This window comes from Procambarus clarkii, chromosome 58, assembly GCF_040958095.1.
Source record: "Procambarus clarkii isolate CNS0578487 chromosome 58, FALCON_Pclarkii_2.0, whole genome shotgun sequence".
In the NCBI taxonomy this organism is placed as follows: Eukaryota; Metazoa; Arthropoda; class Malacostraca; order Decapoda; family Cambaridae; genus Procambarus; species Procambarus clarkii.
The window spans coordinates 8224475-8251812 of NC_091207.1; the positions used below are offsets into that span (position 1 = coordinate 8224475).

Genomic DNA, 27338 nt, shown 5'->3' on the forward strand with positions numbered 1-27338 from the left:
CTTCAAAGAGCCAAAGGGGCTCTCCACAGAACACCAGCATTGAATGTAATGAAATGCCACTTTCTGGGTGAGCTCCGGAGGCTCCCCAGAGCTATAGGACTGATATACGCTATTTTAGTCTGGGGGCTTCAGTCAGTGGAGTTAGGCCACACCGCATGCCTCAACAACTTTACTCCCTTGGGTAAAAGTGACCATGTCTTTTTGGGAATAAAGTATGCAATGCGTTATAATCTGGAAGAAAATATGACGGTCGATGCAATTGAAAAACCTGACTTTAGGAGAGGACATTATGGCAACCTTAGAAAAATTTTTAGTGAGTATAATTGGACAGACTTGTTGCTAGGCAAGGAAGTGAATGAGATGTATATCAGGTTTTGTGAAATATATGATAAAGGCACAAAAATTTTTTTACCAAAACAGAGAAGCAGAACTAGGAAACAGGATTGGTTCAACAGAAAGTGCGAGAGGGCCAGAGACCAAAAGACACAAAAATGGAATCAATACAGGAAGAGGTCGAACCCCCAAACATACCAGCGATACAAAGATGCGAGAAACAACTACACGGCAGTGAGGAGAGAGGCAGAAAGTAAATTTTGAAAAAGGGATTGCAGATAAATGTAAAACAGAACCAGGTCTATTCTATAAATTCATAAACATCAAATTGCAGGTAAAGGATAATATTCAGAGGTTGAAAAAGGAAAATAGATTCACGGAAAATGAAAAGGAAATGTGTGAAACATTAAACGAAAAGTTCCAAAGTGTGTTTGTACAAAATGAAATCTTCAGCGAACCAGATACAATAAGAATTCCAGAGAACAACATAGAGCACATAGAGGTGTCTAGAGACGAAGTGGAAAAAATGCTCAAGGAGCTAAATAAGAATAAAGCAGTTGGTCCAGATGGAGTTTCACCATGGGTTCTGAGAGAATGTGCACCTGAGCTCAGCATTCCTCTTCAACTGATTTTTCAGGCATCCCTGTTTACAGGAGTTGTAGCTGATGTGTGGAAATAGGCTAACATAGTTCCAATCTACAAAAGTGGAAGCAGGGAAGACCCCCTTAATTATAGACCGATATCATTGACAAGTGTAATAGTCAAAATATTGGAAAAAATAATTAAATCTAAATGGGTAGAACACCTGGAGAGAAATGATATAATATCAGACAGACAGTATGGTTTTTGATCTGGAAGATCCTGTGTATTGAATTTACTCAGTTTCTATGATCGAGCAACAGAGATATTACAGGAAAGAGATGGTTGGGTTGACTGCATCTATCTGGACCTAAAAAAGGCTTTCGACAGAGTTCCACATAAGAGGTTGTTCTGGAAACTGGAAAATATTGGAGGAGTGACAGGTACGCTTCTAACATGGATGAAAAATTTTCTGACTGATAGAAAAATGAGGGCTGTGATCAGAGGCAATGTATCGGACTGGAGAAATGTCACAAGTGGAGTACCACAGGGTTCAGTTCTTGCACCAGTGATGTTTATTGTCTACATAAATGATCTACCAGTTGGTATACAGAATTATATGAACATATTTGCTGATGATGCTAAGATAATAGGAAGGATAAGAAACTTATATGATTGTCATGCCCTTCAAGAAGACCTGGACAAAATAAGTACATGGAGCGCCACTTGGCAAATGGAATTTAATGTTAATAAATGCCATGTTATGGAATGTGGAATAGGAGAACATAGACCCCACACAACCTATATATTATGTGAGAAATCTTTAAGGAATTCTGATAAAGAAAGAGATCTAGGGGCGGTTCTAGATAGAAAACTATCACCTGAGGACCACATAAAGAATATTGTGCGAGGAGCCTATGCCACGCTTTCTAACTTCAGAATTGCTTTTAAATACATGGATGGCGATATACTAAAGAAATTGTTCACGACTTTTGTTAGGCCAAAGCTAGAATATGCAGCAGTTGTGTGGTGCCCATATCTTAAGAAGCACATCAACAAACTGGAAAAGGTGCAAAGACATGCTACTAAGTGGCTCCCAGAACTGGAGGGCAAGAGCTACGAGGAGAGGTTAGAGGCATTAAATATGCCAAAACTAGAAGACAGAAGATAAAGAGGTGATATGATCACTACATACAAAATAGTAACAGGAATTGATAAAATTGATAGGGAAGATTTCCTGAGACCTGGAACTTTGAGAACAAGAGGTCATGAATATAAACTAGCTAAACACAGATGCCGAAGAAATATAAGAAAATTCACTTTCGCAAACAGAGTGGTAGACGGTTGGAACAAGTTAGGGGAGAAGGTGGTGGAGGCCAAGACCGTCAGTAGTTTCAAAGCGTTATACGACAAAGAGTGCTGGGAAGACGGGACACCACGAGCGTAGCTCTCATCCTGTAACTACACTTAGGTGATTGACAGTTGAGAGGCGAGACTAAAGAGCCAGAGCTCAATCCCCACAAGCACAACTAGGCAAGTACAGACATAAACGCCTACCAGGAAACCAGAAGCAGAACCTGGTTCTCTCAGTAGAGGTGCTTGGATAATAGGTCAACCCCAGCCAGGAGGTCAAACCTTGCGGCAAGAGAGAGCACTCCAAAACATCCAACTGTATAGATGAAAATTATACAACTCATATAATCATTCAAATATAATAAACATAGCTAACCCTGACAACTAGGTACACAGTCGTAAGCTAATTACCACTTCTAGTTACACCTTCCCCCTACCCGGTGGAGTTCCAACTAGCAATATTTATTAATATACAGTACTTACTATTTATTAAGCATGCACACACAACTAAGCCCAAACACAGTGATGGGAAAAAACTTACAGGAGATTAAATTCACTGAGATCAGCATGAACCAGATGACACTGACGGTACATAACCCACATCTGAATCACCAGGTCGTAGTACAGCTCTCGGGCTTTATTTTCAGAAATCTCTGCATCCTATGAGAAACATTGTCCAGTAATTAGTAAAAATAGCAACATTGTGACCTTTGAGTAACTAAAATAAACGAGTTTACCATGAATAGCGTAAGAAAATGCATCTGTGAACACAGAGACAAATGTGTGCTATAAAGGTTAATATGATATAGTGGATATAGTGCACATCAAACTATTTTACCAATTAATGAACAGTACAATTAATGAATAAAGCTAAACAAAACACTTATATATCCATATATAAGATAGAAAAAAAAAAATTCTATCCAGAATTATTGCAAATAACAGGGTACTGTATTGTAATTAATTGTATTTTCTGAGCCATCCCCCTCAGCTGACCCCGGCGGATATAGACTATGCTAAAAAGCGAAAGCGAATTATGCATTCAGGAAGTAACAGTAACACACTTTTGTGTTAGATATACAGATAGGGTCTTCCGCGCCCATTGCATCCAATCCCATCTGTCCCATCCTACCCTTCAATGCCCCTCCCCCTTCCCTCCTCCCCTCTGCTCTCAAACCCTGCCCATCCCTCACCCCTCCTCTGCATCTCAGCTCCCATATGACTCCCTCACCTTGCAAGCCCCCCCCCTCACCTCTTCACTGCCCACAAAACCCTTTCTCTTACCCCACTTCCATTCTCAGCCCCCACCTCCCTCTCTCCCCTCCCTCCCTTCTACCCCAAAACCCACACCTACCCCTGATTCCCCCTCTGACTAATAAAACCTCTCCCACTCCCACCCCACATGCTCCATTCTCCCCTTTTCACCCTCTCCTGCTCTCCCCCCCCCCACCTCTCAACCTCAATTTGACTCTCAGACTCACTACCTCTCAACCTCCCTATGCCTTTCAAACCCTCCCTACCCCAGTAGCCCCCCCCCCAGACCCCCAGAGAAAGGGTGAACTCTGATACCAGAGTTTTCAAGAAGAGTCTCAAGGTATGGTACACCAATGCTGATGGGGTATCCAATAAAGCGGAAGAGACGAAAGAAAGAGTTAGCGAGGCAAATCCTGACATAATTGCAATAGTGGAAACTAAAATAAATGACATGATCTCGGATGCAATCTTTCCCAGGGGGTAACAAGTGATAAGATATATAAAGGTCGCAGAGACAGGGAGGAGGGAGTGGCACTCCTAATAAAGCGGAAATGGAAGTTTGAGGACCTGGGAAAATCCGGGTACTAATGAAAGCACAAGCTCCATACATGGAACTCTGACAGCAGATGGGAAGAAGGTTATTATTCTTGATAATCTACAATCACCCCACCAAACAGTAGAAAGTCCAAGCAGGAGTATGATGACAACAACAAGGCATGTATAGATGAACTGCGGAGGGCAGCAATAACAGCTCACAGAATGAGAGCAAAACTGCTGGTCATGGGGGACCTAAATCATAAAGATCAATTGAGAATCAAGGAATCCCCGTGGCGAAGAAGAAACGTGGGGAGCAAAGTTAGATGTTATAGAGTTTCCTAACACAGCATGTGAAGGAAGACACAAGGAAAAGAGGAGGGGGATGCACCGAGCCTATTAGACCCGATTTTCACCCAGAACGAAGAAGACATCGAGAATTTGGAACATGAAATACCACTAGAAGCCAGTGACCATTGTGTCCTAGTCTTTGACTACATGATGGAATTTAAAACTATGACCATGAGACAAGAGGTCTGGGAAGAGAGAGTTGACTACAGAAAATGGGATTACAGGAGGATAAAGGAATACCTTGGAGAAGTGCAGTGGGAGGAAGAAATTAGAGGAAAAACAGTCCAGGATATGCTGGACCTAGTCAAATGGAAATGCATGGAGGCCAAAGAGATTTATACCAACAGTAAAGAAAAAAGTAGGAAGGGATATAATAACGCATGGTTTAATAGACAGTATCAGGAAGCAAAAATGAGAAGTAGGATGGAGTGGAGGAAGTACAGAAGACAAAGGACAGAGAACAACAGGATTAGATGCAACAGAGCTAGGAGCAACTACATTAACATAAGAAGAGTATCAGAAAGAAATTCTGAAAACGATATGGCAATGAAAGCAAAAAAAAACAGCGTTGAGTGTAATGAAACTTCATTTTCTGGGCGAGACCCAGAGGCTCCCTTGAGTTATCCAGGCTGATATGGATATATTAGACTTTGGCATCAGTCAATGTGCATAGAGTTCTAGGCCTACCTGGGACCACGAGCCAGAACCTGGCCCCCTCAGAGAGGCACGAGGTGCAATGGCCTATAGAAACCCCCCATGTGGTTGGAAGCATTCTATGTCTGCCATCGACCGGGTCAGGCACCCAGAAAGGTAAGCACCTTAAAACAAACCCCTATTCTGGTTAAGAAACTGCTACCGAGAGAGAACTCCCCAAATGAAAACTAGCAAACTAGCATGACATCACTACGTTGCCACGCCGCTGTCTGAGCAATCCCCCCTCCCCAGGAGGGGGGAAGGGGGAAGCCCCAGACCCTCACGCCAGCTATCCACCCTGCAGTTCTGAGGCTGGACGTCAAAATACACAAAAAACCAGCGTCGAATGTAATGAAACGCCATTTTCTGGGTGAGCCCTGGAGGCTCCCTAGAGCTTATGGGGCTAATGTATGTTATGTTAGACTGGGACATTAGCTATGAAGTTCAGACCTATCAGGGACCAGCGCCAGAACCTGGCCCCTTCAGAAAGGTTTCAGGGAGCAATGGCCCTGGAAAACCCCATTATGGTTGGGGGTTTTTCCTTATCTGCCATCGACCGGGGTCAGGCACCCAGAAAGGTAAGCATAACAAAACAAACCCCACATGGTAAAAAACTACAACAAAAAAACGAACAGAGAGGTAGAAACTCCCTACAATCCCAAGGAAACAATCAATCAATTTACTGCGCGCCAGCTGCCATCAGTTCGGAAACTAGGCTTCAACCAAAGTGAAAAAAAAAACGCCGACCGGGTGGGAGGGAGGGTAGCCAGGGAGCCTCCGGAAAACTTCAGAAAGAAAGAAACTTCAACGCTGGTTTTCTGTGGGGAGCCACTACGGGTCCTTGGAGCTACATACCCAAAGAGAAGGAATTACAGTAGGGACTTACCCAGGAGGCGGCGGCCACAAACTCCTCAACGCGAAGTCGAGACAACTGGCTGCAACCTGCAACCCAAAGCAACACAAGAACACCAAGGAGCAGGGACGTTCACCAAATAACAGGTGGTCAGGACCCTGTTCGACTTCCAAAATCCACGCACCCGAATATGAGCCCAAGACATGTTACCAAACACGGCAGCCAAAGCTACAAACTTCCGAACGTCATGGGCACGAGGAAAGACTGCAGGGTGGCTAGACTTAATAACCCTGCGGACAACCTGAGACACGCGAGCCCTGGAACAGGGAACAAGGGAATCCGGATCAACCCAAAGCGCATCCCCACCCACCCCAGCTGAAGCCCGCAAGTAACGGCAAAGTGCTGCAACCGGACACAACACATGATGCACCCCCGGCCGAACAAACCAAGCATCAATGACCCACAGACCCCTCCAGAAAGCAGCAGTCTCGTTCTTCGCCAGAAAAGATGAACAAGGCTGCAAACGAACAAACCTACCCCAGGACCAAAAGAGCAGAAACCCCTGCGTCGGAGGAGAGCATGAAGCTCCCCTACCCGGCCCCCAGAGGCCAATGCCAACAAAAACAAAGCCTTGGAAAAACAATCTGGAACCGAAGGGGCCACCACAAACCGAGAAGAGGAAAGATATGAGAGCACCCTGTCCAAGGACCAGGACGGCTCAGGAGACGCATGAGCAGGCTGGAGGTGAAACATAGCACGGGAAAGCTTACGAAACGGGGCGGATGTGACATCCACACCGAACGCTAGCTTGAGCGGCTCCGCCAGCGCCACACGATACGAGGTGACAGTATTAGGCATCAAATGACGGTCCTGAAAAAGCCAAGAAAAAAAGGACAAGACAACCCGATCCGAAAGAAAAGACAACCTACGAAGAGCTAGAAAATGGCGAAAAGAATGCCAGGAAACTTCATACTGTCGCAGAGACGAAGCTCTCGGGTGCGAACACCATTAACAAAGCCACCTGATCACCATAGAAATGGTGATCCACCCGCGTCAAAGAGACCAGATGCGAAGAGCTAAGGAGAAGTTCAAACCAGCCCTGTACCGGACCGGGCCGGCCTCCTGAAAGAGACGGAGCCGCGGGAAACATCCCGGGTTCAGGCACCGAGCCAATAGCATCGGAAACCACGGCTGGGCCGGCCACCAAGGGGCCACAAGGACTACTCTCCCTGGGAATGTCTCCAACCGAACCAGAACCTGAAGCAACAGCTGGACCGGGGGAAAGAGGTACAGGTAACCCCACCTCGACCAGTCCTACCGAAAGGCATCCACCGCGAACGCCTCGCGGCATCCACATCTGAGACAATACGTCTGGCAGATCCAACGAAACAAGTCGTCGTCGACCGTCCATTCCGTGGACAGGGGATGGAAGCGTGACAGACAATCCGCCAGAACGTTGGACACTCCCCGGACATGAACCACATGGAAAGCCAAACCCCGAGAATCCAGCTGATGAACCACTCGAAGAGACCAACCCCAAAAAGCCAAGGACCGAAGAGAACCCCCGCGGTTCAGGCAATGAACCACTGGAGAACAGTCCGAATGGAGACGAATGGTCGATCCACGAGCAACCCGAACCCTCCGAAGCGCGAACCAAACTGCCGCGAACTCCCGAACTGTACTGTGAACCCGACGGAAGGACGGACCCCACCGTCCCTGGCCTGCCTGGTGAGCACTGGTCACAAAGCCCCAGTCGAGAGACAACGCATCCATGAACACATCAAGTGAGGGCTCGGGAAGGCGCCAAGGCACCGAACCCCTAAAACCCCGAAGAGAAAGCCGGTGACGCAGCAACCGACACAAGGCCCACGGAGGACGAACCCAACGATCGCGAGAGAGGCGAAAGGGACGTCCCCAAAGGTACCAAAACAGACACCGAAGCCAAACCCGACCAGGTGGATAGACTAGCATGGCGAAGTTCAGACTCCCGCACAACCGCTCGAGCAACCGCCGAGTGACCCGGGACCCCCTCAGAAAATGCCGACGGCGGTCCCGCAGCCGCAACGCCTCTGGAGGGAGAACAAGAAAGCAGTCCAAAAATCCCAAACAAGACCCAGCCAGGTCCGAACCTGGGACAGAACCAGATGGGACTTCCTCCAGTTCACCAGGAACCCGAATCTGGCGAGCTGGGAAAGAACCATATCCCTGGCGAGCAGACAAGCTGACCGACTAGGAGCCCACACCAGCCAGTCGTCGAGGTAGGCCAAAACCCGAATCCTTAGAAGACGCAGACGGGTCACTGCAACCCGGGTCAGACTCGTGAAAACACGAGGTGCCAGATTCAAGCCAAAAGGTAGGCATCGAAAACGGTAAGTTTGACGCCCCACCATGAAACCTAACCAGTCCCTGAACCCCGAATGAATAGGAACGTCCCAATAGGCGTCCTTGAGGTCCAGGAACACCATCCAGGCACCCGGCTCCAACAGAAGCCGGACCTGAGACAGAGTAGTCTTCCGAAAGGAGGGGCAAGAAATCCAGGGGTTCAAACGGGACAAGTCCAGAATGAACAGCAGATCCACACAGTCCCATTTCGGTACTGGAAACAGACGGGGAACCCACCTGAGGGACGTAGTCGTTTTGACCACGCCCAAGTGCACCCACTCCAAGACGACTAGACGAAGTGCAGGAGAAGAAACCTGCCCTGTTAGCCCCGAACCCCCGAAAGGAGGACTAGACGTCCAACGCAACCGCAGGCCAGATGACACGACCGAAAAGGCCCACAAATCGTGGGACCAAGCATGAGCAAACAGAACGAACCTCCCCCCCCATCGCCCCGTCAACGGGGCAAACCGCGAAAGAACCGACACCCCTTATGAGAACCCAAACGTCGAACAGGGCGATCACTGCTGCAGAAGTCAGTGCCCCCGGATGAAGGCCCTTCACTCAACGCTCCCACATCCTCCTCAAGCCAAGCAGAAGACAGCTCGCGAAGGGAAAAGAAAAGCAAGACCGAAGCTAAATGCCCACGGGCACACAATTCCTCCGCAACCAAAGAAGCCGAAAGCTGAGGAACCTGCACGTGAAGCTGGAAAAGGCCAACATCCCGAGAAAGCACGAGAGCGAACAAGCACGCATTAGGTGCTCAAACTCGCCTCCCAGATAAACCTGCATAAAAGTAGCAGTTTCCTGCCAATCAAGCGTGCGGGTCCGATAGAACCCATGCCACGCCCCCAACAAAAAGAAAGGGCAGCCAGGAAGACTCCGAAACCTCCAAACGCACCCAAAAACGGGAAGAACTGAACTCAAACGAGGACGGATCCATTGCAGAGGCATAACCCGGGTCTCGCAAGAGGTATGCAGCAAGAGCTTCCCGAGCCACCTTCGCGGAGATATGGGAAGTAGAAAACCTCTAGAAAGACGGACCCGAGGTACCCAAAGGCGCCTGGAACCGAACCCGGCGAGGAGCCGAACCCAAACCATACTCATACAGGGAAGGGGGGGGTAAGAAAATCCATCCCCCTGCAACAATAAGCCCCGCGAGGAAGGCAAAAGCACCCAAGCAGGGTCACAGGGGGCCCAAGGCCCCCAGGCTGACTCCTCCCCAGCCCCAGGATCCCCCACGTCGGGACCCGGGGCAGAGCCGTCCTCCAAACCCTCTACCCCTGAAGAAAAGGCAGAGTCCAAGGGAAAGGCAGACAAGAAAGGGGTCTGCTGGTGGGACCTAGAAGCCTCGGCAGGAGGAACCGACTCAAATGCCTCCGTTCCCGACCCGGATGGGGCAGCCCCCGAGGCAGCCCGAGTCTCATTACCAACTAAACCCTGTGCCGAGGCCGAAACCCTCAGACGTTTTGGAGCCGGACACAGGGGGGGAAGGTGCAGAAAGAACCACAGGGGAAGGACCAGGGAGCGCGGCAGGAGCCAAAGCCAGAGCGACTAACGCCCCCAGGTCAGGGTCCCCAAAACCAAAACGGAGCAGCCTCGGGGCATTCGGGTGGGAAACCAACCTAGCGAGTTGCAATAACCTAAACCTAACATGCAACACTGATGCTGCCTGTACCCTAACAGGAACATCCTCAGAGTAAAACTGGAGCACAAGCAGAGAACATGACTCGCATGACTCCGGGTCAAAGGTGTCGTTGACCCAACAGGCAGCATGACGGAGGCAAAACAGGTGACTGTCACCCTGACACAAGGGCACACTGCAACCTTCAAACCCGCACAAGGCAGGCTGGAACTCGGGAGACACATCCATGGGTCCCCGAGCCCCGACGGGGGTTTCCAGGGCCCGTAGGGTAAAAACTACGGGAAGCCCAGGCAAGGTGTTGCTAACCGGTTAAGAAACCCAAACAAACAAGGGTAGATGATAACACTGAAAATCCCCTGGGTCGTGTACAAGCGCGGGGGCCTAGCAGAGGGCCACCAAAACAATGTCAGGGGGAACTATAGACCCACGTGGCAGAACCTCCACCAGGCAAACAAAAACAAAACATAAAAGTAAAACCCCGCAAAAGTACACCATCTCCAGAGGCTACAGGAACCGGTCACCGCTTAGGTGGCAGGCCGCGCAACACCTCGACACCCTAACCAGCACAACACCACTCCCTACCCAAGGCTAAACAAGGGCCCCAAGCCCCAGCTGGCCCCAAGGGCGAGGCAAATGCCGAGCAGCAAGAACCCCTACAGGACCGGTTCCCGAATGCCCCAGGGAAGATAACCCTGACACGCAGGGGCAGTACTCACAGGGCGCCTAAGGAAGGAAGCCCCTAAGCGCATGCAGCCCCGGCACTGATGAGGTACTCCTGGCCATCACACAAAGACAGCAGAGAACGCCACACGAAGCACACACTGCCCAGGAATATGAACCCAGAGAAGCGTCTATCCCGGTTGACACTAGCTTACGAACTGAAGGCAGCCAGCGCGGTGAGGCCTGGTGCCCCCTCCTCCTCCTCCCGGGGAGGGGAGGGCTGCGCGGACGACCGGTGCGGCAGTAAATTGATTGATTGTTTTCTTGGGATTATAGGGAGTTTCTACCTCTCTGTTCGGTTTTTTGTTGTAGTTTTTTAACATGTGGGGTTTGTTTTGTTATGCCTACCTTTCTGGGTGCCTGACCCCAGTTGATGGCAGATAAGGAAAAACCCCAACCATAATGGGGTTTTCCAGGGCCATTGCTCCCTGAAACCTCTCTGAAGGGGCCAGGTTCTGGCGCTGGTCCCTGATAGGTCTGAACTCCATAGCTAATGTCCCAGTCTAACATAACATACATTAGCCCGATAAGCTCCAGGGAGCCGTAGGGGCTCCCCACAGAAAATAATGGTTAGTGTGTCTTGGGGCTTCACAGGGATACAGATCTTCTGATCTGGAGGACAAACCAGTCAACATTTTTGGCCGAATTTGCAGTATTAAGGTATTGTGCCACTTGATTATTTCATGTATAATCGGTATTATATTCTGTTGCCTCTTAGGATGTTTTATTAAAGCAGGATACACGTTTTCAATTTGATTCCAATATATGTGTTTTAATTAAAATAAGTGTATTAATGTACTTGTGTTTAGTTATCCGTTCCCTTTGATTACTGTCGAGTCATTTTTATATGCGGTATTCTCGTGTGATATTGGAAGCCCTGAATTCCTCAATAAGTCAAGTAAAATTATGTAAATTAATTCCCAAGATTATCAAGATTCATATGCCCTCGAGTTCATGATTATTGATCCCTTTCCTTCCTGAGAGATCAGTAATAGACACATTCAGATGGTCAGGGGGGAGGTGGTGGCAGTCAAGTATGTGTAAGTCTTATTTAGTCATAATTAAATTCATAACCTTTTCATTCTTCATTCTTCCCCCATTTAATATTTCAGTTTAATAATTAGCTGTAGTTCAGTGAGGGTCATACTGAGCTGCAAGCAGTGTTGAACTGGGGTGTGAAGTGGAGTAAGGGAAGAGCAGGTAGGGTTATTACAAGAGGAGACCAGAAATAATGGCACCATAAAGTAAAGACAATGATGTATAGGAATAGGAAAATGAAAGACTTTAGAGTGGAAATAATTTTAGAACCACCACCAATGGCACATATAAACAGAATAACATTGGCAACACATAGGAAGCTAGCACACGTTAGAATGGCATTTTAAGACCCAACTAGCAGCATGGAATTCATCACCCCATGAAACACAAAACAAAACAGGCAATACATAACACCAGTAATTACCTTCAGTCTCGGTGATGGCATTGAATTTGTACCCAAAAACTCCATAACAAGCACATGAGAGCGCAGAACCACAGGGCGTGGCACAGGCAGGCCACAGTTATACATACGAAATAAATTACTTGTCTCTTTCTCTGCCCACGTCCGTACCATCTTCCTGGGATTGTGCTTTCCATACCCATGACGAAATCTGGAGGCAAAGTTATACTGTACTGCATATCAAGCAATAAATCTGTTTGAGTTAGAAAGAACATCTCATTACTTAGTTAACCTTGAGGGCACTTCATTCACAACAAATATGAAAGTAAAGTTGCTCTACTTTTTGGTTACCGATTCCATAAAATATACTGTACACAGCAAACAATAATTAAATATGAGTTTAACTATTGCTTAACCCCTGGGCTGCTCTTGTGATTATAGTCTGCATCACGGCCAGGGGCAATAAATAAAAAATAAAAAATAAAATTCCTCTTATAAAAGGTGTTCATTTGTGTTCCCTGGCCATGGAAAAACGAACAAAAAAATCATAGGCGACATATTTTGGCCGCAATTGAGCGAGGAAGTCTGGCAAATTTGAGGCGTATATATAAACAACTCTTGTATATATCTCAAAAAAAAAAAATTGCTGTTATTACACTATATACACAGGTTATATATAAGTATCTGCATGTTATGTTCAGCATAACATACCACTAAATTGGTATGGCGAATCAAAACAATGGCGAGTGGCCGCCACACACCAGCCAGCCAATGCCACCACCTTCCCTCCTTCAACAACAGCTCACTCGCCAACATTCCTCCTCCCACCATACTGTTTTTGCCTTTATTCACTATATACAGACGTTATATATAAGTATCTACTCGTTTGCTTGTTTTTCTTTGGAGAGTTCTGTCCGCTCGATTGACTTTCAGTAGTAGTTTCAACCAGCTTAGGGGTTTGTTTTGGGATGCTTACCTTTCTGGGTGTCTGACCCTGGTCGATGGCAGACATAGAATGCTCCAAATCACATGTGCTATTCTATAGGCCATTGCTCCTCGTGCCTCTCTGAGGAGGCCAGGTTCTGGCTCGTGGTCCCTGGTAGACCTATGAACTCCATTCACATTGATTGATGCCAGAGTCAAATATATTACATATCAGCCTGGATAGCTCCATGGAGCCAAAGGAGTCCCCCCCCCCCCCAAAAAAAAAAAAAAAATTAGGGGATTTTTTTTTATTATTATTTGATTTTGTTGTAGAGGTAACCTTGACATCGTGGAGAGTGCATACCCGTCCCTAACTATGTGAAGATAGAATGTAACCTTGACATCGTGGAGAGTGCATACCCGTCCCTAACTATGTGAAGATAGAATGTAACCTTGACATCGTGGAGAGTGCATACCCGTCCCTAACTATGTGAAGATAGAATGTAACCTTGACATCGTGGAGAGTGCATACCCGTCCCTAACTATGTGAAGATAGAATGTAACCTTGACATCGTGGAGAGTGCATACCCGTCCCTAACTATGTGAAGATAGAATGTAACCTTGACATCGTGGAGAGTGCATACCCGTCCCTAACTATGTGAAGATAGAATGTAACCTTGACATCGTGGAGAGTGCATACCCGTCCCTAACTATGTGAAGATAGAATGTAACCTTGACATCGTGGAGAGTGCATACCCGTCCCTAACTATGTGAAGATAGAATGTAACCTTGACATCGTGGAGAGTGCATACCCGTCCCTAACTATGTGAAGATAGAATGTAACCTTGACATCGTGGAGAGTGCATACCCGTCCCTAACTATGTGAAGATAGAATGTAACCTTGACATCGTGGAGAGTGCATACCCGTCCCTAACTATGTGAAGATAGAATGTAACCTTGACATCGTGGAGAGTGCATACCCGTCCCTAACTATGTGAAGATAGAATGTAACCTTGACATCGTGGAGAGTGCATACCCGTCCCTAACTATGTGAAGATAGAATGTAACCTTGACATCGTGGAGAGTGCATACCCGTCCCTAACTATGTGAAGATAGAATGTAACCTTGACATCGTGGAGAGTGCATACCCGTCCCTAACTATGTGAAGATAGAATGTAACCTTGACATCGTGGAGAGTGCATACCCGTCCCTAACTATGTGAAGATAGAATGTAACCTTGACATCGTGGAGAGTGCATACCCGTCCCTAACTATGTGAAGATAGAATGAAATTGGTCAACAAATATATCAGTCACAACAAGCAGAACCTGGGACTTCAAAATTCTTTTGGCTGATTTTTTCACAGATTTCAAACTATTTTCTTTGTCTCTTTAGGTTGTTTTGATGATTAGGGACCAGATTAGGGCTTTATCACTTACATAAAGTATACATCTTTATCCCCTAAATCATAATTATCCCTATATTTTGTTTTTTGGCGGGTATTTTTTCTTGACATCATTCCAATACAGATTGTCCTACAACTTTCATATATTCGAGTACGAATGCCAAACAAAGTTTATTAAAACATGCAAGTAAATTCATGAAGTAGAACTGCCTTATTCATTGTCAATAACTTCAATTATCTCCAAAACTAGAGTTTCAACTTTGAGTCAGTTTAAAAAAATTTTGTTTCTGACCGATTATCACCATTTTTACATATAGTGTGCACAGCTGACTGTTCTACAATCCTATTAGAATGTTTTTTTCATAAACCTTAAACATTTGGAGTTATAAATTTTGTTGTCTAAATTTGGCACATATTTCAAATTCCACATTGACTATTTTTTTACAGTAAACTAAACTAAAAACCTATATTCTAAATCTATGAAAATGAAGATCATATGCTATTCTGAGTGCATAATAAACATCAAATGAACAATTGGTGATACTTTATATTTTTGCAGCCGATTTGAAAATCCGAAGTTTTCAATATTCAATTTTATAATTATTTTTTATTTTCTTATTTTTCAAGTTATGTTTGTGATCATTTAGACAAAGTTGCAGGATTTGCTAGTAGATTATGCACAAAAAATTGTAAAGCATTTCAGTAAGTCTGAGAAACTGAACTCGTGGTACCCTCGAGTCCGGTAGTATAGGTATGCCATGCACAGTTTAAGCGCTAAGGGAAAACATGTGGAGGGCGAGTGGGTGGGAACATGAGAGTAAGTTGATGGATAAGTAGCAGGGCAGGCGGCAAAGTGGGTGGATAGGTGAGCAGCAGTGGTCGTGCAGGTGTCAGTGTGTGCAGGCGTGCAGGCGGGCAGTAGTGAGGTGGTTGGCATAGTTGGCATGCAGGCAGTAGAACGAGCGGGTGTCAGATGGAAGACTAAGAAGGTGGGTGGCAGGGCAGGCTCAGAGTGGGTGGGTAGCAGGGCAGTCAGGAGACAGTGGGTGGGAAGATGAGTAGCAGGACAGGTGGCAAAGTCTAGCAGAGGCGGTGGCGTGAGTGGGCGAGCTTCCAATTAGTACTAACACAGGAGCTGGTCACCCTTGGTCCTTCCCCAAGACCCCCCCATCCAGCACACCGGACCCTCCCCATTACCTCCATCCCCCCCATTCCCCACACCAGACCCCCCCAGCTGTACCCCTCCCAGCCATATCTGGACAGTATTAATTAGTAGGCTTAGTTGCTACCAGCTGTTGGATCAGGTGCCAGACTGCCTGAGCACCTGACATTAAACTCTTATTGTTTACCAACTGGTTGCAACTGTGAAAGCCTGATTGACTGTGAATAGCTGATTGACTGTGAATGTCTGATTGTGAATGCGTGACTGACCGTAAGTGCCTAACCGGTTGCTACCACAACTGTGAATGATTGACTGCCTGTGACTGGTCTTGACACCACAACTGTGAATGATTGACTGCCTGTGACTGGTCTTGACTGTGAATGCTTGACTGACATGTTGTGACTAACTGATTCTGACTGGCTGCCACATAACAGAGGCAGGGAAATGTGCGAGGGAAAAATCCGGAACCAGTGATGCAGATATGACAGCGTAAAAGGTGAGCAGGGGACGGTCCTTCTAAACACTCAACACCTTCCCCCCCCCTCCTCCTCACCCTCCCCATACACCAACACTGCTCCTCCCTCCCTCCCTCCTCACCGTCTCCCATACGCCAACAAGAGTCCTCAGTAAAGGTAAAGTGCAGTTAAATGTTCACTTATTTTATTTATGGTATATATTTATATCCGATTGTTTTGTGTATGAAAAATATGAGTAGTGTTGTGTATAAAATTTATTTTAAGTTAATATTGTTGGGTGTGTGGAATGAATTAATACAACTTGCATTATTTCTTCCGGAAAAATTTGTTTTCATTTCCGAATTTTCGGTTGTCAAACCATCTCTGGGAACAGATTAAATTAGAAACCGAAGGTACCACGAGGGGAGCCGGTCGGCCGAGCGGACAGCACGCTGGTCTTGTGATCCTGTGGTCCTGGGTTCGATCCCAGGTGCCAGCAAGAAACAATGGGCAGAGTTTCTTTCACCCTATGCCCCTGTTACCTAGCAGTAAAATAGGTACCTGGGTGTTAGTCAGCTGTCACAGGCTGCTTCCTGGGGGTGGAGACCTGTTCGAGGACCGGGCTGTGGGGACACTAAAAAGCCCTGAAATCATCTCATGATATCCTCAAGATACCACTGTATACTAGTACGCAGAATTTAGGTTCCACAACCACCAGAAAACATATTGCGACCTGCCAGTTGAAATCCACTGCTCTAAGATAAAAGATAAATTAAAAACAATATTTCCTACATCCTAGCAATATTAAGAGAAACTGATTGATGGAAAACTAATTGACCAAAAAATATTTGATCAAGTGTGAAAGAAATGTACCTGTGATCTCCGGAGACATATCTATCACGGTCCTTGAAGGTGAGGATGGAGGTTTTGTAGATTTTGACGGCATAGTCTTGACCATCACTACCCAAGGCATGATAAACATTGGCCTCTTTGCCAGTAGAAATACATCCATTTATCTGGAAATACAGCATTGTTAGCATGTAGACCGCTTTCAAAATAATCACAGACACAACATTTGACACATTAGAAATAGTGCTTTAAGGACAATTATGGGGCAATGTTTGCTCCATTTGATGATCTGTAAGCATTCTTAAAACTCAAAATATGTTTAAAATACTGTAATATTGTTCTCTCATTCCCATTCTGCCTTAATTATTTTATATTCTCTTCTTTTATCCTCTTAATATTTTAGTTTATTTTGATATTTGTGAATACAAAAGTGAATACTAAATACAGATACATTATAATACAACAATGCAAGTGAATTGTTATATACCGTATCCCTATTATATTCATGGTTCAAAGTTAAGCTCAATATTCTTCTTAAATAAAAAGAAAAACCAGCCTAGATTGTAATGAAATGCCATTTATTGGGCGAGCCCCGGAGGCTCGCTGAAACTATCAAACCAATATGTGCCATATTAGTTTGGGGCCATCAGTCCCTGAAGTTCGAGTGTTTACCGGGGGGCCACAAGCCAGAATCTGGCTCCCCCCCTCCCTCACAGAGGCGTGGAGAGCAATGGCCATATGAGCTCTCTACATTTAGAGTTTGTCATGTCTGCCATCGACTAGGGATACAGTACCTCCACAAAGGTAGGTGAAACATTACAAACATCTAACTCATGAAAATTGCAACCTACGTCCGAACAGAGTCCAAGAACTCCCCCCCCCCCCACCCCAATAGAAAACAATGAAACGAGCAACACGTCATCAAACAAGCATGCTCACTTGCTAGCGCCTCACCCTCCTCGGACAAGAGGGATGGGGGACCCCTGCACAGGCGAGCTAGCCGCACCATCCCCAGTTCAGAGAATGAAGAAGACCGCCGACTGGAGGGAAGAAGTGTGGGAGGAGTCTCACAGGCTCGTCCAGAAAATGGAGTTACATTACATTCAGCGCTGGTTTTCTGAGGAAAGCCCCATCGGCTTTCTGAAGCTATCTACCCACAGATAAGTAAAAACAGGGACTTACCCGGGAGGCGGCAGCACCACAGGTCTCACAACGAAGACGAGACAACTGGCCGCAACAGACGTCCCAAGACAACAGAAGGCCGCAGAGGGCCCGGGACGTTAAGAAGATATCTGGCAGCCAGGACCTTGTTCAATTTCCAAAAACCCCATGCCCATATATCGACCCTAGATACATTGCCAAAGACAGCAGCCAGAGCTGCATACTTCCTCACATCATGGGCATGAGGGGTAGAGTGCAGGCTGGCTAGACTTGAAAACCCTGCGGACAACCTGAGACACGCGTGCCCTGGAACAGGGAATTAGGGAACCCGGGTCCATCCGTAGCGCATCTACTGTTGCTGAACCAGTAGTGTACAGGTAACGCATTAAAGCTAGAACTGGACACAAAACATAGTGCACTCCCGGCCTAACTAACCAAGCATCAACAGCCCAAGGACCACTCTGGAAACCAGCCATCTCATTCTTCGCCAGAAAATAAGGAGAAGGCTGCAAATGAACAAAATCCCCAGGGCCAAAGGAGCAGAAACCCCTGCACAAACAAAAAGAATTGAAAAAATCCAGGACCGAAGGGGCCACCACAAACCAAGGAGAAGAGAAAAACGAGAGCAGCTAGTCCAAAGATCAAGAAGGGTCAAAGTGGCACATGAGCAGGCCAGAGGTGAAAAATGCACGAGAGACCTTCCGGAACGAAGCGGAAGTGACATCCAAACCGAACACAAGCTGAAGTGGCTCTGCCAACACCACACAATAAGAAGCGACAGTATTCTGCAGGACATGCCGGTCCTGAAATAACCAAGAAAATAAGGACAAAACAACAGGAACAAAAACAGACAAAACCAACGAAGGGAAAGGAAATGGCGGAAAGACTGCCAGGAGACTTCATACTATCACTGAGAGGAAGATCACAGGTGGGATACCATCAATGATGACACCATACAAATGTCGATACACCCATGTCAGAAAACCCAGACACAAAGCGCAAAAGAGTAAGCCAAACCAGCGAGGTACCTCACCAGCCACGGAAAAACCCACGGGTTCGTACACCATGCAAGCAGCATCTGAAACCAAGGCTGGGCTGGCCGCCATGGGGCCAGGAGAATCACTCTTCCCCTCATAAGATTCGAGTCGTGATAGAACCCGTAGCAACAGCTGGACCGGAGGATGAAGGTACAGGAACCCCCATCTCGACCAGTCTTGCCAGAAGGCATCCACCGTGAACGCCTTGCAGTCGGGGATCAGCGCCACATACATGGGAAGGCGCTTGGACCAAGCCAACGCGAAGGGCTACCTTCATGGGTCAGAACGTTTGAACATTCGACAAAGCCACAAGAAGGAGGTGGTGGCATCGACCGTCCACTCCATGGAATAGGGAATGAAGCGAGACAGGCCGTTTGCCAGGACATTGGACACACACTAAATGTGAACGGCACAGAGAGCTAACTCCATGAACACAGCAGAAAAGTTACACAAAGTGACCAGCCTCATAGAGCCACAGACAGCAGAGACCCTCCCCAGATGTGACAATAAATCACAAGAGGTAATGATTCAATCAACCACAGGAGAGCAGTTCGAATGGAGCCGAATCACTGAGCCCCGAGGCAACAGAATCTGCCATAGCGCTTGCCACACAGCTGCAAACTCCCGCACCATGCTGTGAGCACAACGGAAGGACCGAACCCAACGCCCCTGGCCAATCTAGTGAGCGCGGGTCACTAATCCCCAGCCGAAAAACTAGGCATCTATGAACACATCGAGCAAGGGAAGGTGAAGGCGCCAAGGCACCAAACCCCCCAAAAACGATAGAGGCAGCCAGAGACACAGCAACCGACACAAGGACCCTTGAGGTCGAACCCAACGATTGTGAGAGAGGCATAAGGTGCTACCACAAAGATACCAGAACTGCCTCCAAAGTCAGACTCTGCCCAGTGAGAAAACCAGCAAGGCAAAGTTCAGGCTCCCGCACAGCTGCTCAAACAACCGCTGAGTGACCCGGGGCCCTCTCAAAAAACCAGCGTAGAATGTAGTGAAACGCCATTTTCTGGGCGAGACCTGGAGGCTCCTTGGAGCTTACTAGGCTGATATGGACAAATCCACAAGGGCTGTAACGCAGATTTGAACCTGCGTCCGAGAGAATCCTAGACGCTGCCTTAATCGACTGAGCTACGACATGGTCAACATTTGCCCTTGTGGATTTGTTCATTTGATGCATCACGCAATTGTGATTTCTGTGTACAAGCTAGGCTGATATACTAAAGTCAGACTTTGGCATCAGTCATGTGTATGGAGTTCTGTGGGCCTACCGGGGACCACGAGCCAAAACTTGGTCCCCTCAGAGAGGAATGGGGAGCAATGGCCTATAGAAACCTCTGTGTGGTTGGAAGCATTCTATGTCTGCCATCGACTGGGTCAGGCACTCATAAAGGTAAGCATCGCAAAACAAACCCCTATTCTAGTGAAAATATTGCTACCAAAAAGCGAACAAGTGAATAGAACTCCCCTCAAAGAAACGAGTAAACGAGCATGAGTCACATGTCACCACATCGCTGTCTGCGCAGCTCCCCCCTCCCCGGGAGCGGGAAGAAGGAGCCCCAGACCCCCTACGCCGGCTATCCACCCATCAGTTCTGAAGCTGCATGTCAAAAACACGCGACAAACCACCACCCGGAGGGAGGGAGGGAGGGAGGGGAGGGATGCCGGAAAGCCTCCGGGTCTCACCTAGAAAATGGTGTTTCATTACATTCAATGCTGGTTTTCTGGGGATAAGCCCCTTCGGTTCTCCGGTGTTAAACTGCCCACAGAGGAAAAACAGAGGGACTTACCCAGTAGACAGTTGCTGCTCACTCCTCAACTCGAAGCCGAGACAACTAGTTGCAACCGCCGACCCAAAGCGACACAGGCCCGACAAGCCCCAGGAACGTTCACTAGGAAACGAGCAGCAGCCAGGACCCTGTTCTACCACCAAAATCCTGAATGTCAGCCCATGACATGTTGCCAAAGATGGCAGCAAGAGCAGCGAACTTGCGAACATCATGGGCACGGGGACAGACTGCAGGCTGGCTAGCCTTAACTCTGCGAACAACCTGGGACCCGCGAACAAGGAAGAAGGGAAACCGGATCAACCCAAAGCGCGTCCCCGGACACAGAAGCCATGCACGCAAATAACGGTGAAGAGCCGCAACGGGACAAAACATGATGCATCACCGGCCTGACCAACCAAGCATCAACAATCCAGGGACCCATCTGGAAAGCCGCAGTCTCATTCTTCACCAGAAAAGAAAGAGACGGCTGAAAACGAACAAAACCATCACAAAGACCGAAGGAGCAGAAACCCCTGTGCTGGAAGAGAGCATGAAGCTCCCCCAAACTGACCCCCAGAGGCCAATGCCAATAGAAAAAAGAGCCTTGGAGAAACAATCCTGAACCAAAGGGGCCATAACAAACTGAGGAGAATTAAGAAAAGAGAGCACTCTGTCCAAAGACCAGGATGGCTCAGGCAGTGCATGAGCAGGCTAGAGGTGAAAGAATGCATGAGACAGCTTGTGAAACTGTGCAGAATTAACATCAATGCCGAAAGCAAGCTGAAGTGGCTCCACCAACGCCGCACGATACGAGGCGATTGTGTTAGGCATAGGGTGACAGTCCTGGAACAACCAAGAGAAAAGACAACACCACCCTAACACAAAGCGAAGTATAACGACGAAGATGCAAGAAGAAATGGAAGGACCGCCAGGAAACTACATACTGCCGCCGAGGCGAAGCCCGCAGGTGGGATACTAACAAGGAAGCCACCTGATCACCATAGAGATGGTGATAAACTCGAGTCAAAATTACCATATGTGAAGACTCGAAGAGAAGATCGAACCAGCCACGTGACGTTCCGGTCTGGTCTGCTAGAAGAGGCGGAGCCACGGGAAAACCTCCGGGTTCGGACACCGGGCAAGCAGCGCCTGAAACCACAGCTGGGCCGCCAACCAGAGCCAAGAGGACAACTCTCCCCTGGTAAGTCTCCAAGCGAGTCAGAACCTGGAGCAACAGCTGAACCGGGAGAAAGAGGTACAGGAACCCCCACCTCGACCAGTCCTGCCAAAGGCATAGACCCCGACGACCTCGCAGTCGAGGAAGGGCATCACATACAGGGGAAGGCGCCGCGACCACGCCAACACAAAGAGGTCCACCTCGGGCCGAACGAACGTCTGGCAAAGCCAACTGAAGGAGTCGGCGTCAACCGTCCAATCCGTGGAGAGGGGAACAAAATGAGACATGCCATCAGCCAAGATGTTGGACACTCCCCACACGTGAACTGCCAGGAGAGCCAAACCCTGAGAACTCAGCAGACGAGTCATCCAAAGTGACCAGCGCCAAAGAGCCAAGGAGCGCATCGAACCCCCTCGGTTCAAACAATGAACCACCAGGGAGCAGTCCGAATGGAGCCGGATCGAAAGCCTACCAGCCATCCAGAATGAGTGGGAAAAGAACAACAATAATTCTATTATACCAGGGGCAGAGGCTATAATCAGGGATGAAACTGAAGCAGAAACTCAGGAAGTTGTAAACTCTGACTCAGTATGCCCGGATGTAGATGACAGTAAACTAGAAAGTGTAACAGACAACACTGACAGCTCGATAGGTACAGACACTATGACGGTCCCCAATAGAGCGAGTCAGACCAGGATAGACATGCAAATTTTATGCAAAGGGCATATGCAGACAGATATGCTGGTAATAAGAAAGGATTAGAATGTAGTTACCAACATCCAAAAAATGTTTAAATATGCTTAGGAAAGGTGAGAGTCGATTTGGATCAATATGTAGGTTTTTCCAACCTGACATGTGCCAAACCTCACTGGAGGGCAGAAGATGCTATGACCTCAGCTGTCCATACTTTCACGTGAAAGGCACAGAACGCTACATAAAGAGTGGCAAGCAGAATAATGAATTGGGAGGAAGCTCGATAAAATTTTTATACCAAACCAAAAGAGAATTCAAAAGGAGAAGCATAGAGAATGTATGGAACTGGATGCCAGATCCACTTGCATACCAGAATTACAGATACAATTACACACCGAAAAGGAACTACAACTATGACAGGCAACTGCCCTACAACATCAGCACTGGTCAGAACAAATTCAATATGTCCACGCATAATGGGCTTGCCGAAAAAGTCTCCCAGTCAAACTATCACTAATAGAGTAACCTCATTCATCTTTGCTAACATACAAGGACTAAAAACAAGAACAAACAACAAAGTACAGTTCATAAATAGCCTCCTCACAGAGTCAAATGCAGCATTTGGAGCTTTCACGGAAACCCATGCAGGGGAATTCTTAGACAGTGAGATCTGGATTCCAGGATATAACCTATACAGGTGTGATAGGAAAATTAAGTCACATGGAGGAGTGGGTCTGTATATTAGGGAAGACCTTGTATGCTCGGAGCTCCTTAACGTTACAAATGAGGTGGTAGAGGTACTGGGATTAAAAATAGATAAAATAAACTTAGTGATTATTTTAATATACAAACCACCAGATGCAACGGCTGAGGAATTCACAGAACAGATAAACAAAATAGAGAATTGCCTTGATAATTTGGCGAACCCGATGCCTGATATTATCTTCCTAGGTGACTTCAACTTGCCTAGTCTAAGATGGAGAATAGCAAACAATAATATTATACCATGAAATCTATTGCGACCTAACCAACCACAGATTAGAGAACTACTTAGATTCTGTGCCAAATTTTCACTCAACCAGCAGATATCGGAGCCAACGAGAAATGAAAATATTCTAGATCTGGTCTTTACGAACAATGAAGACATAATCAGGGACATTACGATATCAGATACCACATACTCGGATCACAAGCTCATTGAAGTGCAAACGACCATCAATACTCAGAATAAACCTAAAACGTTGATAAAGCGAGAGGGATTATTCACCAAATTCAATTTTAATAATAAAAGGATAGACTGGGAGATAATAAACAGGGAACTTACAAACATTCCATGGGAAACTGTTCTAAGTAATACAAGTCCTACAGAAGGAATAGAAAAACTGACTTCGGAAGCGTATCAAGTCTGTCTAAATCATGTTCCTTTGAGGAAGGCCAGAAAGAGATCCAACGTAGAAAGAGAACGCAGACGACACTATAAAAGACGGAAAAAAATAATGGAAATGCTTATGCAGACACGAATTTCCCGTCAAAGAAGGAATAATTTAAATAGGGAGATTGAAGAAATCGAGTGGAAATTGAAAGACTCATATCAAACTGAAGAAAGGCAGTTAGAACAGAAAGCAATTCAGGAAATAAAGAAAAATCCAAAATACTTCTTCACATATGCGAAATCAAAAGCAAAAACCACTGCCAGTATTGGACCTATTCGTACAAGTGAAGGTTCATACACGGAGGATGACAAAGAAATTAGAGAAATCCGAAAAAAATCAGTATGAGGACATGTTTAGCACTCCAATAAACATAAAAGTGGAAGATAAAGACAATTTCTTTATGCAGGATATCCAAACCCTTGTAAATATAACTGATATCAACATAAGCATACTAGACTTTGAAAGAGAAATTGAAAACATGCCCATGCACTCAGCCACGGGTTCAGATTCATGGAATTCAATATTTATAAAGAAATGCAAAGTGCCGGTAGCACAGGGACTCGGTATAGTGTGGAGGAAGAGCTTGGACACGGGGAAGATACCAGATGCACTTAAAGTAGCAGACATAGCCCCTCTACACAAGGGAGGGAGTAAAGCATTGGCAAAGAATTATAGACCAGTTGCACTAACGTCCCACATAATAAAAGTATTTGAGAGAGTGATTAGGAGTCAGGTCACCAATTTCATGGAGACCAATGACCTTCACAACCCAGGCCAACATTGATTTTGAGCGGGAAGATCATGCCTCTCAGAGCTACTTGATCACTGCGACAAAGTCACTGAGGCATTAGAAGAAAAACAGAATGCTGATGTGATATACACGGACTTCGCAAAGGCTTTCGATAAATATGACCATGGCGTGACGGCAAACAAAATGAAGTCAATGGGAATAACCGGTAAAGTAGGACGCTGGACACTCAGTTTTCTGTCAAACAGGACTCAGCGAGTAACAGTCAACCATATAAAATCTAGTCCAAGCGCAGTTAAAAGCTCTGTACCTCAGGGTACAGTCCTTGCACCGCTGCTTTTCCTTATTCTCATATCAGATATAGACAAAAATACAAGTCACAGCTTCGTACCATCCTTTGCAGATGATACAAAAATCAGTATGAAAATTACCTTGGCTGAAGACATTGATAAACTACAAGCTGATATTAATAAAGTTTTCGACTGGGCATCAGAAAATATCATGATGTTTAACAGTGATCAATTCCAGGTACAGTACTAAAGTACGGTAAAAAAGAACCTTAACCATAATACGGGGTACAAAACACAATCGAATCTGCCCATAGTAGGAAAACAGCATGTCAAGGATTTGGGAATAATAATGTCTGACGACCTAACGTTTAGGGACCATAACCAAGCAAATATTGCATCAGCCAGAAAAATGATCGGATGGATCATTCAAATCCAGAGATCCCATCACAATGGTTGTACTCTTCAAGTCACTTGTTTTGTCCCGTCTTGAGTACTGCTCAGTACTCACTTCCCCCTTCAGAGCAGGAGAGATTGCTGAAATAGAGGGAATACAGAGAACATATACGGCACGCATAGACGCAATAAAGCACCTAAATTATTGGGATTGTCTCAAAGCCCTTCAAATGTACTCACTAGAAAGAAGACGAGAGAGATATCAAATAATGTACACGTGAAAGATACTGGAGGGCCAAGTACCAAATCTACACAGTAAAATAACAACGTACTGGAGTGAACAATATGGAAGAAAATGCAGAATAGAACCAGTGAACAGCAGGGGTGCCATTGGCACAACCAGAGAACACTGTATAAACATCAGAGGTCCGCGGTTGTTTAATACCCTCCCAGCGAGCATAAGAAATATTGCCGGAACAACCGTGGACATCTTCAAGAGGAAACTAGATTGTTTCCTGCAAGGAGTACCGGACCAACCAGGCTGTGGTGGGTATGTGGGCCTATGGGCCACTGCAAGCAACAGCCTGGTGGACCAAACTCTCACAAATCGAGCTTGGCCTCGGGCCGGGATTGGGGAGTAGAAGAACTCCCAGAACCCCATCAACCAGGTATCAACCAGGTGTCGATCCGCGGGCGACCCGAAGCCTCCAAAGAGCAAACCACACCGCCGTGAACTCCCGCACAGTGCTGTGGGCTCAATGGAAGGACGGACCCCACCGTCCCTGGCCGGCCTGGTGAGCCCTGGTCACAAAGCCCCAGCTGAGATATGACGCGTCCGTGAACACATTGAGCGAGGGCTCGGGTAGGCGCCAAGGCACGGAACCCCGAAAACCAGAAAAGGAAGCCGGCGATGCAGCAGCCGACGCAAGGCCCTCGGGGTCCGAACCCAGCGATCGCGAATGAGCCGGAAGGGACGTCCCCAAAGGAACCAGAACAGCCGACAAAGCCAAGCCCAACCCGGTGGGTAGACCATCACAAAGTTCAGGCTCCCACACAGACCCTCGAGCAACCGCGGGGTGATCCGGGAGCCCCCAGAAACTGGCTCAAGCGGGACTGCAGCCGAAGGAGAGACTCTGGAGGGAGAGACAAGGAAGCGGTCCGAGAGTCCCACACAAGACCCAGCCATATCCGAACCTGGGAGGGAACTAGATGGGACTTCTTCCAGTTCGCCAAGAACCCGAACCCGGCGAGCTGGGAAAGAACCAAATCCCTGGCTAGCAGACAACTGGACCTGTTGGAAATAACCAACAGTTTTATACATCTTTGTATTTTATACAACCTTTGTATTAACCAAAGTAGTTACTAAAATTACTAACTTGTAGATTTAGTCATTATCATGATTTATTCACTGCCAAATTCTTCCTAGTCAGAATGACGACGTGAGGAACGACAAGCAGTAACGTGAATTCTCTCTACATTTAGTTGGATTTATAACAAGAATCTAGTTTATCATTTCCTTTACTAAAAATAGTTACTTACTAATAAGTTTAATTTCGTAGTATACTACTACTTACTGGAACTCTCTTATTTAATTAATATTAAACATTCTAGAGGAAATTACTTTAATGTAAATGATTTTACTTTAAATTTCCTCGATTAGTTGCACAACTTTAATAAACCAATTTATGTTACGAGAAAT

General features: G+C 46.6%; 1 protein-coding gene across 1 annotated transcript in view; it reads right to left on the reverse strand.

Annotated features, from left to right (window-relative positions):
* Positions 1-27338, reverse strand: part of RIOK1 (RIO kinase 1) — a 113334-nt gene that overhangs the window by 27616 nt on the left and 58380 nt on the right. The window contains exons 6-8 of the mRNA XM_045758172.2: positions 16951-17093; positions 12157-12343; positions 2807-2925 (exon numbers count right to left, since the gene is read on the reverse strand). Of these exons, the coding sequence (XP_045614128.1) occupies positions 2807-2925; positions 12157-12343; positions 16951-17093 (449 nt within the window). The remainder of the gene's footprint in view (positions 1-2806; positions 2926-12156; positions 12344-16950; positions 17094-27338) is intronic.